Source organism: Triturus cristatus, chromosome 3_2, assembly GCF_964204655.1.
Source record: "Triturus cristatus chromosome 3_2, aTriCri1.1, whole genome shotgun sequence".
Classification (NCBI taxonomy): Eukaryota; Metazoa; Chordata; class Amphibia; order Caudata; family Salamandridae; genus Triturus; species Triturus cristatus.
Window position 1 is genome coordinate 449697128 of NC_140584.1, and position 14049 is coordinate 449711176.

The 14049-nt window shown below is 46.9% G+C and overlaps 1 protein-coding gene across 1 annotated transcript in view; it reads right to left on the reverse strand.

Moving 5' to 3' along the window:
* The window catches only part of TSG101 (tumor susceptibility 101), a 225373-nt gene that overhangs the window by 171012 nt on the left and 40312 nt on the right, over positions 1-14049 (reverse strand). Inside the window, exon 3 of the mRNA XM_085648060.1 lies at positions 12425-12490. Coding sequence (XP_085504186.1) covers positions 12425-12490 — 66 coding nt within the window. The remainder of the gene's footprint in view (positions 1-12424; positions 12491-14049) is intronic.

The window sequence follows — 14049 nt, forward strand, 5'->3', positions numbered from 1 at the left end:
ATAAGGTGAGTAAAACAGCACCATCAACCTGTGGGACGAACCATAGTGAGGACAGTAATGTAGCGCAGTTTACCGCAAGACCATGAACCTTTAAAGACAGCGGAAAACACTGGGAGGCAAAGGCACCAGAAGCCGTTAAGAACAGCACACAAACCCCTTTGTGTATTCCTGGGTTGAAACAAGGAAAGCACAGAGCCAGGATGACCGTGGCGAGGTGAGAGGGTATAACTTTGAAAAAGGATTTGAGCGATCCACAGGACCCGAGGTGGCAACAGAAAGCAAAAGCAATTACCGGTCGACCAAGCAGAACAGTGGAAAAAAAAGGCACTGTAGAACCTGCACCTGCAAAGACACGTGGGGCAGCAGTTGCAAGAGGCTGACCCTTATCCAGCAAGTGCCAGCATGGAAGAAAACATATACTAGATATGCGGGAGGAAAAAGGATGGTCATGACTTCGCAAGAAGTGTAGCTGAACCGAGGGTTTGAGAGACAGCTGCCAAAGAAACGTGTGGCCTGCAGCAAAGCCTTGTGACGGTAACTGGTATGACAGAGACATCACACACCGGTCTAATATGTACAACCGCGAAAAGGAGCCCTGTTGAAACCAGCACAACACAAGTGACAGCAGTGGCAGGATGCCAATCCGCGGCCATAAGGTGCCAGTAGTACGAAGGCCCAAGACACGCCAGGACTTAGGCGGTGTGTCACAACCTGTAAAATGTACAGATGACAAGCAGTCAAGCTCCAACGAACAAGAGCGAAGCCCGGAAGGCACCTAAGCAAACCAGAAGGTAGCTAAGCATACCGTGTGGATGCTGGAACCACACAAAAAAAGCAAGGACCTCCTGAAGCGGAGCGTGAGCAGCCCAGAAGCGCACAACAGCATGAAGACAACGGCCCCAAAAAGGGGCACCAAACAAGCCAGACACTACATAAGAGCTGGCGGAACAAGCAAACCGGACCAAGAACCACGGACACCGCATGAAGAAAAGAGCCTGCACGGATCCGCCTGGTAAGAACACAGAGCAGATTTAGAGCAGGAGGAAAAACGTTAAAACCATGAAAACGTGACCCAACAAGAGAGTCTAGAGTATGCTGAAATTACTCGCAGTCATGTGGAAACTGAGTAGGGCAATGTACAAAGCAGTAAGTAACCCATGCCCCTTGCCCGAGAGGAACAACAGTCCCTTGCAAGACAGAGTAGGGGGAAAAAACTAGTTACGTAGTGGAAAAAGTGAGGACAAATGTAAAGGTCCCGAACCCCAAGAAGCGAGTATTCCAAGGAAAACACGCCCCTTTGAGAGTGCACAGCATGAACCCAAGTAAAACTGTGGAAACCCCCGTACGGAAACAGCAGGGATTATGGAAACCGCTGTAGGATAAGTGGCCAGAATGAGGCCATGACGACACACAGCAGAGAACATCTGCTAATCCACTACCTTTGAGGACAAACCCAGAAGGGGCTGTTCGTCCAAGGTGCACCAATAAGCAAGCCGCACAGCGGCAAATAGGGTGTCAATTGTGAAAAAACTGCGACAAGGTGTCCTGTCAGGCGTGTGAAATAGACACCGCACAGCATGGAACCTATGAAAGGTTCCGATGCCCCACAGACAGATCAACCCAGACATGCAATAGAGCAATGCTGTACAAGGAGCACTGTAGGAATAAACAAGTGGCACCCAGCCGGATGCCCACGGGGAGACTCCATAGGTGCGCACTAAGGCAAATCCCCGGTAGCCAGAGGACTGAAAAACAAGAGAAACAGCTGTACGGAACGAACACAGAAATGGCTAACCAGCCATGAACAGTAACCGGCACTAAAACTAACCAGTACATTAGGTTGGGTGCTGTAAACGGAGGCATAGCATATGGCACCAAGATTTACTGCAGCCCGGACAAGAGACGGGAGACAGTCAAATCCGCACGGCGGTCAAAAAGATCCACCCCAATGAACGACAGATCTCTGAGGTTATCCTGAATATGATCAGGGATGCGACTGACGCGCAGCCAAGCATGGCAGCGTAAAGCCACAGTGCGAGCATGTACCGAAGGGAGAAGTGTGCCATGCTCCTGCCATGCAGCAGAAGACAAAGCAATTCTGTCCGTGGCCCTTCTGAAACAGAAGGGAGAAGGTTCTCAACTGAGTCCCAAAGAGCTGAGGATGCGCGTACAAACACACAGGCCGTATTTAAAGCCCGGACACCTGCGCTGGCAGAGGCGAACAGCCGGCGACCACAATCATCCAGCCACCTAGACTCCCTGGTAGGAGGTAACAATGGCAATGTGGGTGAAGACTGTAAATTAAAAGCTGCCTGAACAACTAGGCCCTGAGCTGTTGGGTGAAGAGACAGACAAAGAAGATCACCCGGAGCAGGGCGGTGACTACGAGCAATAGCCCGATCAACAGGGTCACCAGAAGAGGGTCTGGACAAAGTACCATGCAGGATGTCAAATAAAGAGTCCCCAAAGGGTAGCAAAGGCTCTACCTCGATAGGCTCCAAATGGAGCAGATCCAATAAAGGATCAGAAAGTAGAGGCACCATAGGAGGCTGAAAGCTGAGTACAGCAGCTGCCCCAAGAACAGCGCGCGCGAAGCCATCCGCGTAGGTGATAAACTGTCGGTAGGAGACGGTTGAAGACTAATCCTGCCAGTAGACATTAGGAGTGGAGGAGCCAGAGACTGACCCGAAGGCCAGGCAACACTGGGTACTTGCACCATGGGCCCTTGATCTGGGGAGTCCAGGGAAGCATCATGTTGTAAAGGAGGAGGCGTAATAGCTAGTACCGGCATCGACCGACGCCGTGTAGGAGACCTATCACCGCCTAAAGAGTCGGGAGGAGCAACAACCTCAACCAAGAGAAGAGGAATCGACGTCGGTACCAGCGTCGATCGATGCCGTGTCGGAGTCACCTGGACGTTGACGACGTCCAGAGGGGATTCGACTTGGACGCCGTCCGACGTCGATCCCACTGCAAAATGTGCACGTTTGGGCGAGCCGGGCATCGGGGCCGGCGCCGCCTCCAACGTCGACACAGAAAGCCACACATGGCTATGCGAAGACTGACGGGGTGTGCTGGACGGGCGACTGGGAGGACCCACTGGGCCGTGTCCCGTCGGAGCCGTACCGGCTCCGGAATCGATGCACAAAGCCGTTGCCGAGGAAGAATCTGCCGGCTATGACACGACATGAGTGCCTTCCACCTCTTTGGGGCCCGAAGGCGCTCCAGGGAGAGGGGGTGACCTAAAGTAAGAGTGGAGTGCTTCAGAATAAGCCTCCATTTGAGCACGCGTCGTTCCAACTCCCGGAAAGGGGGGGTATGGAGGAAGTGACTGCCGGGCGCCCTTACCTGGCATAGAGCAAGAGGAGCAGACGCCAGCAGTACGCGTATGGGAGGAAGACCTCCATGCTTGACGCTTGTGCTTGCACTTACCTGCCTTCGAACGACGGTCGTGGGAACGACCTCTGTAACGGGGCCGATCCTGAGAGGAAGACGAGCGACGCAAAGGGCCTGGACCGGACAGCCGTGCGGCCAGTAGTTTCATACAACGCCCTATCAGGGACTTGGGCTTCATCTTCTGACAGGTGTCAACACTCCTTGGAGTCGTGGTGCACGCCGAGGCACCACATACAGATGAGGTGCGGGTCAGTGCCAGACATCTGACACGCACAGGCTTGACAAGCCTTAAAACCGGAAGGCATTGCACACTGTTCCCACGACACCGAGGGTGTCGAGAAGGCCCAAAAACCAGGCCAAGGAACTGCTGGTTTTCCAGGATCGGCGCTAAGACGCAGAAAAGAAGAAAACTGACGTCATGTCTGTGGACGACGTCAGGGCGGAGCCGGGCGGCGCAGCCCCCCGGCACGCAGAGGTGCTGCTGCGGAAAATTTTACGGATCCAGTCTGACGCCTGGGGATATTCTAAGTTAAGGAATCTGCAGCTAGACGTCTCTATCAGATGCTGTCTCCTTTGAAACCGGGATGAGGCTCGGAAAACCTCTGAACGGTGTTCGAAGGCTTTCCGAGCCTCATTGTAATAAGGCCCTAAGACAGTAGTGGTGATTAAAAGCATATAGGCCTTTCCCCAAAATAGCTGGCTTGAAAAAGATTCTTACATTAGCCCTTCTACACTATTTCTCAAAGATAGCTAATGGTTTGCAATGCGGTTGAGTGAACCCGATACATAGACAAAATACCATAAATTTGTCTAGGCACCACAATTACACCAATTTTGTCTTCCCACCTACCTCTCTGCGACTTTCAGTCTAGATTCCAAATGAAGTCCTGTCCATTTTTTCATGCGCGATTTCCTGGCAATCAATCACTTCTTTAAATACAACTTGAGACCCCAGTTCGTGCCATATCCAGTATGCTGCTATCTAGGGATTCTTTAAGTTAATCACAAAGAGGCTTCAAGAATTATTAAGTGCTGTTCCCACCATTTGTGTATAGGCATGGCCATGTTTTGAGGGAACATTAATGAAAGATGCCTTAGTTATATATGATATGGAAGAGAAGCCAGGTGACAGATAATTACAATAGTTTCAGTAGCTGTCGCTCCCCCCACCCCCGCGACTCAATCTTGTTATTGTACCTGGCGATTCAAGTTTTCCTATGCTTTCTTTTAGTTCAACCAGTTATTGAGCAGGTAGGCTGATGAACTAATACCCAGTGGAATTCCCACATCAAAGAGGAACTTCCATCATACATCTGGTATCCCCTGCATACTTAGCACCCACACAGCATTTGCATGGATCCCCAACAACTGCAGTTAAACCACTAGACTTATTGTCTGGGCTGCTCTCTGGTCTCTTTATTATCCTTCGGGACAGTCAGTCACTGAGTCACCGTCAGAGCAGAGCATTTAAAGCCCAGAAAAGAGGCATGTCCACCACCTTGGACTAAATGCTCACTTACACACGGAGAGATGCACATAGATTTATTTGAGGGTCTGTTGGATTCTGGAGCGTACAAGGAGGTCAGAACTCCTCTATAGTTTGTCAGACCGCAGGGTGTGTAACATAGTTCACTGCCTGTGCACTGGTGGCTGACAGGGCTCCCCAGACCAAAACAAAGTTAGGGCAAGGGGCACCCAAGTCCTAAGCCGGTTCATTGTGGCCTTGATAAGTGAAATTTTAGAAGCAAAAACAAGCTTTTTGAGCTGATGCTTTCAACAGGACTGCTATGTTCTATTTGGTAACCGAATGGCAGCCCAGATTACACTTTCACTTAAACTGATAAACATCTGGGCACATTTGTTGTAATCCATTCTTTAATAGTAGTTCCAAACATTTAGCCTATTCATACTAACTGGAGTGTATTAAAAGTAGCAAGAAAATATTTACACTGTGCTGCGTTCGCAACCAGTCTTTTGAGCTTCTGATTAAACTACTCAATGTCCCGCTTTGTCTAATTTTTCTACTTTAGCTATTCCAAAGGGTCTAGTAAATGCTGAATAGAGAAACGTTACAATAAAAGTCCACTGTCTGAGGCAAAAAAAGCTTGAAACATAAAAACAAGAATTGCCTCTATGACTTACTGCTTCATGTAATGCATTTCCTTGTCCATTGAGCCGGAAGGATATGGGTGAACTATCAAGTACTGGTGTGGCGAATAACGAAATTCAATGATATTGATCTCTAATATTTTACAATGTGATTTATCAATTCATAGATTATAAATTTGATTTCAGCATGGAAAGTGTTTTACCAAACCCTAGATTGAAACCCAATATATTTTTCTCATATGTTGAGTGTAACATGCACTTTAGATAGGCCTCTGAAGTTAAGAGGAGGTAGGATAGACTTTCTAGGAAAAAAGGTTATGAGATTATAGAACCACTGAGGCCAAGACACAATCACAAACATTGTCACAGCTCCTGCACACCAGGAACCAGAGTTGTAAACGTATTGTTAGCTTATGTTAGTGCACTTTACAAATATATATATTACCAGCAAGAGTATCCTACACTGAGCAGGTGTGTGTGTCTAGCCCTGCATAGGGTAGGTTGGTGAATTGAAAAGACATGACTTCAGCTTCTTGCGTAGTTCAAAAAGAGAGGAGAAGGCTCTGATATGGAGTGGTAGGTCGTTCCACGCTGTAGATATGATGTATGGGAATGCCCATCCACCTGATCTGGTTCTGTGTATGCATGGTATTTGTGAGAGTATGAGCCCTCCAGAACTGAAGGGTATAAATGGTTGGTGGAAAAAGATGTTGCTGTTCAGGTAAGTGGGCCTAAGTTGTGTACTGCCGTGAACTTCTGTGTGAGGCGTTTTAAATGATCGTGTTTGTGCATCGGAGCCAGTGGAGCTCCCTGAGGTGTTTGCTGTGATGTGAGGTCTGTGTGAGAGGTTGGTGATGAGTACGGCTGTCGAGTTCTGGATAGTCTGTGGTCTTATGGTGAGTTAGTTCGTGATCCTGCGGTAGAGGGTGTTCCCATAGTTCAACATGCTGGTGATGAGGGCATGAGTGAGAATTTTTCTAGTGTTACTTGGAAGCCATTTGAAGATTTTCCTCAACATTTTCAGGAAGTGGAAGCAAGATGCAGTGACAGCGTTGACTTGTGCGGTCATGCCCACTCTGCTGTCGATGATGAACGTTCCTGGCGTGGGTAGTGGATGTGGTTCCGAGTTTGGCCGGTCACCAGTTGGAGTACCATGGCGAGGTGTTCTTACCGAAGATTACTATTTCAGCCTTGTCAGTGTTGAGCTTCAGAAAGCTGGCTTTCATCCAGTAAGCCACTTCGGTCAGGCAGGCGGAGAACTTGTTTCTTGTGTTGGGGGTCTTGTTGGAGGACAGTATGAGTTGTGAGTCATCTGCATAGGAGAGGATGTTGATGTGTGTGTGTGGATGAGGTTGCCAGAGGGATCATGTATGCGTATCAGGTGGGGCTGAACGATGAACCTTGAGGAACTCCACATTTGAGTCTGCGGGCTTCCTAGCAGTAAGGTGCCAGGCTGACAGCTTGTCTTCGATATGTTAAGTAATAGCAGATCTAGCATCATGCGTGTGTCAGCTGTGGTGATGAGTGCTGTTCCTGTGCTGTGGTTGGGCCAGACTCCAGACTGCGCGGCGTCGAAGAGCTGATGGTTGTTGTGTGGGTTGGTGAGGCGTCAGTTGAGTAGTTTCTCTAAGAGTATTGCAGGGTATGGTAGGAGGGAGATGGGTCTGTAGTTCGAGAATGTGGCTTGAGCAGCAAAAGGTTTCTTGAGCAGGGGCGTGAAGGTGGTGTGTTTCTCAGTGTCCAGGAATGTGCGAGTCGACTGAGGTACGCAGATGGACGATAGCGCTTCGCTGAATAGTAGGAGTCCTTTGGTGAAGGTGTGGTGGGGGCAAGAGTTAGATGGGGTCCACCTGTGGATGGTCTTCATGGTCGACAGTGGTGACGGCAGGCCCTGAGGTCAAGGTTCGTTTTTTGGCTGTGATGGGTAGTTGAGTTGCGAGGGTGACTGGGTCCAGTTGAAGGTCAAAGATGCCATATATGGAGGTGATTTTGTTGCAGAAGAATTCCGAGAGTTTGTGGCAAAGATCTTGCGAGGCAGTGATGTTGCTGGAGGCGGCAGGAGGTGCGTTGAAATCTTTAATGATGAAGAAGATTTCTTGCTGCGGTTTGTGCTAGCGTCAATGCAGTCTGCGAGAGCTGTGCCTTTGGTGCGCTGTATCTGTTAGTGGTAATGTCATAGAGCGAATTTGAAGATTACTTTATTCGTGGTTTCTTGACTTGTTCTCCATTTGCGCTAGAGTTGCTTGCAGTGATGTTTGGTCAGACAAAAGCCTGAGTTCCTCTGTGTACCAGCAGTTGAAGTTCTTAACAGTTTTCTGCAAGTTGCTGGTGTGCTCGAATCTGTGTATGGAAAGGGCAGAAGGTCAGTCCTTTGCTGTGATGCTTTTCCAGCTGCTGCAGGTGAGTCAGGTGGTGGTAGGTCTATGGTGGTGCGGGATGAGTAAACTCAAAGAGGGTGTGGTCTGTCCAGGTCACAGCTGCTGGCTTGTTAAATGTGAGATTGCTGATAGAGGGAACAAAAATCACGTCAAATAGATGTCTGGCAGTGTGGGTGGGTCTACAAAAATGCTGGGTGAGGTAGAGTTTTCCATGGCTTTCTAGAAGGGCCAAAGAGATCGGGTCGGTCCGGTCTAATAGGTGAAAGTTAAGGTCTCTGAGGAGGATGAAGGTGCTGGCACTGGTGATGAGGGGTGCGACAAAGTCTGGAATGTGGCTGGTGAAATTGGTTAGGGGACCTGGTGGACCCAATATGAGGGTTCCACTTGGAAGAAGTTGTCTGTGAGGCGTATCTTATATGTGAAGTGTTCCATGTAGCTCGTGGAGGTGTCTGTATAGGTGGTGCAGCAGATGGTGTGACTAGGATGGAGACTCCACCTCTGGGCTTGTGCTGAAAGTCTTGCCTGGGGTACACTGTAGCCGGCAGGGATGGCTGAGGGGATGTCCGGTGCAGAGGATGGGTTTAGCCACGTTTGAATTCACAGTGTTATTGTGAGGTAGGTCCCATATCTCCGTGGCATGTTTCGTGACTGAATAGGTGTTGAGGAGCATGTATGAGAGTGTGGCATGTTGCGTCGGTGGTGGGCGTGTTGCTGGTTTGTGCGAGTGGGGTGCAGGGTGCTATTGGTGTGGGAGTGGTGGGTGTAGAGTATGAGAGTGTGCATGAGAACTTGCAGGAGGTGCATGTGAACGGACTATCTGGTGTGGCAGCAGAGCGGTGGCCAGGGTTGAGAGAGTGCAGAAGTATAGCAGTGGGTGGTGAGAGGACCTGGGTTCCTGGAGCTGGGCACAGTCCAGCTTGCTTTTGGCATGTTAGCGCTGCAGCCACCATTAAGTTCTGAGAAGAGCACAGTGGGTGGTGTGCAGATGGATGAAGAAAAATTAAGTTCTCCTGCTTTGCTTCTTCTTTCAAAGACTGTTTTGGCTAGAACCAGTGAGGTCACTTCCTGTGAAGACAGATAATGGGAAAATCCAATAACATTGGGCCTTGGGCTAATGTTATCTTATGGGGCTGCACTTAGGGTGGCTGGTTTGAAATGAGGACATTTCTGTGCAATGACACAGAGTTTGGGCAGAGGATAAATATGCAGGGAGTCTGGACTAAACTCGGGTACAAGTCCAATCTTGGGTGCCAAGCTGACTAATTCAATGTGCTGAAGTCTGAGCTGCGGAGTTGCAAGTACCAAAAAAGAAAGGTGTTCCACAAAAATCATAAGGCCCTAAACAAGCAATGGCAAAGGCAATTTTTGGCATTGGATATTTGATGTCTTTTATGTATTCATTTTTTTCCTTTAAAAATGCATACAAAAAATACATAAAACAAATAAAAAGGAGAGGCCTAGCAGCCTATGCACACCAGCACTGGCATTTAAGCACACTACTTTTCAGACAGCCGAGGTTCTACTGATTTCCAAAGGTAGTATTAATATCAGCTCAAAAGAAGTAAAATCCTTGAAACTTCTAGAATTAGGGTAGGGGTGTCCCTTATTGAAATAAGACAATGGATTTCTTTCCCATCCTACAAAGTCCAGGTGGTGTACTGGCCTAAGAACCTGAAACCTACATCCTCACTTGCTTGTGGCTACTGTGCTTAGTTGAGGCGATAGCTACACAAATTTACAAATCAAGCTCCAGAAATAGAGGAAGTTCTTAAAACAAGGATGAAAAGGGTCTTTCTAATTGCAATATTTTCCCTCTGACATCTCATAGATCTTCTAACTTGGAGGTTCAATTTAATTTACTTCTCATTCTTTTGGAGATTACCTTTAAATATTTCTTGCAATACTGTATTTTAATCCACCACACATATATGCAAAAGCCCGGAATGTGGAGAGCTATTTTTTCCAAGGATTCTCTATGATTAGCAGAACTAGAGGTTTCAAGGCTCGTGGGGAAATGCAGAGCTAAGGTTACTTTTTATCTGACCGACTTAGCTAAAAACTAGGCGTGGGCACGAATGACATCCAACAACACACAAAGTAAGTGAAACTTCAAGAGCTACGTCTTATTAAGCATCTCTTACATCAACTTGCACTTGCTTAGAGAGTTGAAGAAAGGTTCCATTAAGCCAGCCTAGGGTCGTTCTAGAGAAAGAACCCCTGGCAACGCAATTGGGGGTGGAAGGATGTGCCCATTCTTCTGGGAGCACTGTGGCACTCGAAAAGGGACCACGGAAACTTCTCAGGCACAGACCCCTTCTATAAAATGGATTGCACTGGTGCACATTATGTACCCCTGTGATTCCACTGGATCACATTTGCCCTTGAACTCATGCTATTGTACAGATGCGGGCGCAAGGGCAAATAGAATGTTGGAAGGGGCAAAGATTGAACACCAAGTAGAAAGTGGCAGAGTCAGTGCGCCTGAGGCTCCCCTTTAGTAAGGGTGAACTGGACTTCCAGGAACCTTGCAGGTATCCCACATCAGGCAGGCGCAGTCACACACTGTCCTCTTCCTAAAGTGCTGCTGATTCCTCTGCTTTGAAATATCGACAGGCAGTTTCAAACAACAGACTCACCTTTCAATGCTGCGCTTTATCCTGCCAGGCATGAATTTGCATCTGCAAAAGGGAGAGCAAATTGTGCATGGAACATGGTGCACTGTCCAACTGCACCAGGCACACCAAAGTTAGACTGCGACCAGCAGAGACAGGAATAGTCTGCCATCTTAAACAATATTAGCCTAGAGGGTTGAAGAAAAGTATCTACCCGAGTCAACTATCACTGCCCTCTCCTTAAACCTGGAACTTAAGATTAACGCCAGTTGAGAGCAAGTTTCCCGATTAGGGTGGAAATGTTTTTCCAAGTGTTGAGAAGAGCCGCCCATCGTCTCACAGAACTACTGGCCCAAAATAACATTGTCAACAGTACCAGAGAATAAATTAAAGGAAGACAAAATGCCTAATCACAAATTCCTGAATGACGCAACATTGTTTTTTTTGGTGGTTATGAATCACTCATTGCAGACAGAAATGGGGCAGGTGAACAAAATGATGAAAACACCAGTTAACAAATGCCAATAACAAGTCTGAATATTGGGATATTACATATTAGTATGTACATCCTTGCCTCACCTCTGGATTGATCTGTATACTGTAGTTCCACATGAACCAAATTTACAACAAGCAATTAAACCAGCATGCTCAAAAGAACTGCCCGGCAATACGAGAAAGAGGCAAGTCATTGCCACGTACCAGATAGCCATAGGAAAATCTATTTTCAACAAGACCTATGAAAACACTCAAAGAATTTAAAAGCAAGATCCCACTTTGGAATTTGGGCACAGCTAATGGAATCCAGAATGAGATGCCCCAAACATAAACACAAGGGAAGCGATGGGCTAAGTCTGCTATCAGGGACGTAGGGCATCCAGAGCAGTTGACTCTCCGGACAACTGAGCAGCTCTGCATTTATAGTCCATTTCTTGATCTTGAAGCAAAATGCGACCACATTATTTTGGAAATAATCCCTTTTCAATAGGACTGACTGACTTCATTTGGTAAGTAGTTTCTAGACTATTTCCATTGGCTGATGACAGTCCAATGCAGAAACTAGTTAACAAAACAGGTAGACCCGGACTGCATCGTACACCAACAAGCTGAGAGCCTGTTAAAGTGATTGTCAAGTGGGAGACCTAGCTGAAAACACAGGAGTAACAGCATAGACAGTAGGGGGCCAAAAGAAACGCATAGGGAGGTCAGTCATCAGCCATGAGCACAGCATGAACATCAGAAGGCTAAATGGCACATCCAGGGGGCACAACAATATATCGTGACAGGTCACATTAGTCAGAGGTAGAATTATTCTTTTGGTTTTAATTCTGAAATGGTACTCTATGTTTGCTAACTGTTTACATAGTACAGTTTTTTTTTTTTACTTGTAGTTATAACGTATTTTTCAAATTTTACTATCTTACTTTAAAAGCATTCTTTCAAGAAGATTACTTCACTTAGCCTAATGTGCTCGGTGGAATCTAATCTGTAAACACCCCCCCCAGCATTATACTCTTCACAGTTTTACTACTTGGTTGGTAACCATTTCACCTGTCACTTTACTGTATAGCCACACATAAAAAACAGACTGAATCCCACAGTTACATCTAGTGTTGAAGGAAAATAAATCAAGCCCGATAATTAACTGTGGTTTCGAATCACTCTAGGTTTGCCACAGGTTATGGTACAGTTCCCTGCATGTGGTGTTTAACGCACGGTACCAGTACTGTGTGGCACCTTTCACAAACACAAACATGCACATCCATTGCAAAGAGGTGAAGGTTTAGTGATGCACTTAAAACAAAATAAATCATGTTCAGCCAACATGGTATGGTCACGGAGACTTTCTTGATTGGAAGAGACAAATCAGAGTTAATAGAAAAAAAACACAGCCATCATCGTTTAGGATGGGAAATACTGTTGAACACCAACCTTTATAAGGCACAGGAATTGTTCCAACAAGGTTTGCAAGCTCTCTTGAAGACCCATCATTGAAAACTGAAAAAATAACATCAGCTTGTTACATCTGACATTCATAATCCTTCAAACGATTAACTAATATACAATCATAAGGCATGATAACAGCCCAACTTCAAATCAACAAACTCATAATGCCAGAAAAATATCAACAAATGAGAACATAAAAAATAACACTCACTCCTTGAAGCGACAAAGCAACACTCTACTTTAAATTAGAGAAACAATACAGTAAAGAAAAAAAGCAAAGTTGATTGAAAATTGAATCAAAGAGTACATGCTCTTGAAAAATCAGGATGGCGAAAAGAAGCACCTTGTGAGTATAGTGCATAACGCTGTCCAAATAGCAGCATGAGCAACATCAACAGTTTATCACGATGACAAATAAGAGTTTCTAATCCACAGCATGGCGCTAAGGTTTCGCAGCGAGACCAGAAAAACATTTTACGCAAAAAGGTAAAGAGTAAGGGAGGCAACTTATTATATATTTTTTTTTTAACTCTGTATATTGCCATTTTTCAGTACGACAACATCACAATTACAAAGTGCAGTAGACATTACAGTAGCAGTCTCATCGATTGAGTTTAAATACACAGGGCCCAGCATATAGCAGTCGTTATTGGCATGAGGGATGGACTAATTATCTCAGCAGTCGCATCAATGGTCAACCTCCTGATCTTGCGGCCTATCGTTCTCAGTGTGGTGAGCAGTTTGCGATGGTGCAGCCCCATCTTCCGGGTCTGTTGTAACTACTCTGAGCAGATAGCTAGTGAGCGGGTCCGAGATGTCACAGTGTTGTGAGCGGGGGGGGGGGGCTAGCAACTCATCGTAAATATTGTTTTGCTCCTGGCAATTAAGTAAGATCCTTCAACCATTCCTTAAATTTTGGGCCAGGAGTAAGCCTATTGCCAGAAATCGTTTAGAGCGGCCTTGGTGTCCTGGGAGGTATCCCAGTAGACCCATTTCTGTTGTGAGAGCGAGTGGCATCGCTATCATATCCCTCAAGGCGTTCCCCACTTCAGTCCAATATTGTGCTATGGTCCTACATTCCCACGCCAGGTGTAGGAAACCCGCTCCCTCCTGCCTACTGCGGTCGCATCTGTTGCTTTCTCGGAGTTGAAGTTTGTGTAGCCTGACAGAGGTATAATACATTCTGTATCGGAATTTAAAATGAATAATTGTAAACCTGCTGCTAGCAGTGATGCGTTCAGTTTGTTGGCAGCTGTACCCCCAAGCCTCCTCCATGATCGGATGTCCCAATTCCACTTCCCACCCCTGTTTTGCTTTCATTGTATTGTGTGTTCCACCCCCCATGGATGTCTTATAGATGCGGTACACGGCATGTGGTGCCCCTGCCCGTAAGGTTTGGTGCAATGGGAGCAATGTGGGAGGTTCCTCTGGAAACGCGGGGATCGCAGCTTTGCCAGCTTGTCACAAGCGAATATATAAGAAACGGTCCATGGTGGTGAGCGATGTGTAACCTAAGAATTCGGTTGCAGTTTTGAACTGCCCTGATGGTACATGTCTCCCCAAGTATGTATGCCTAGTCGGAGAAGCATGCGTTTACAGATCCCTTCCTG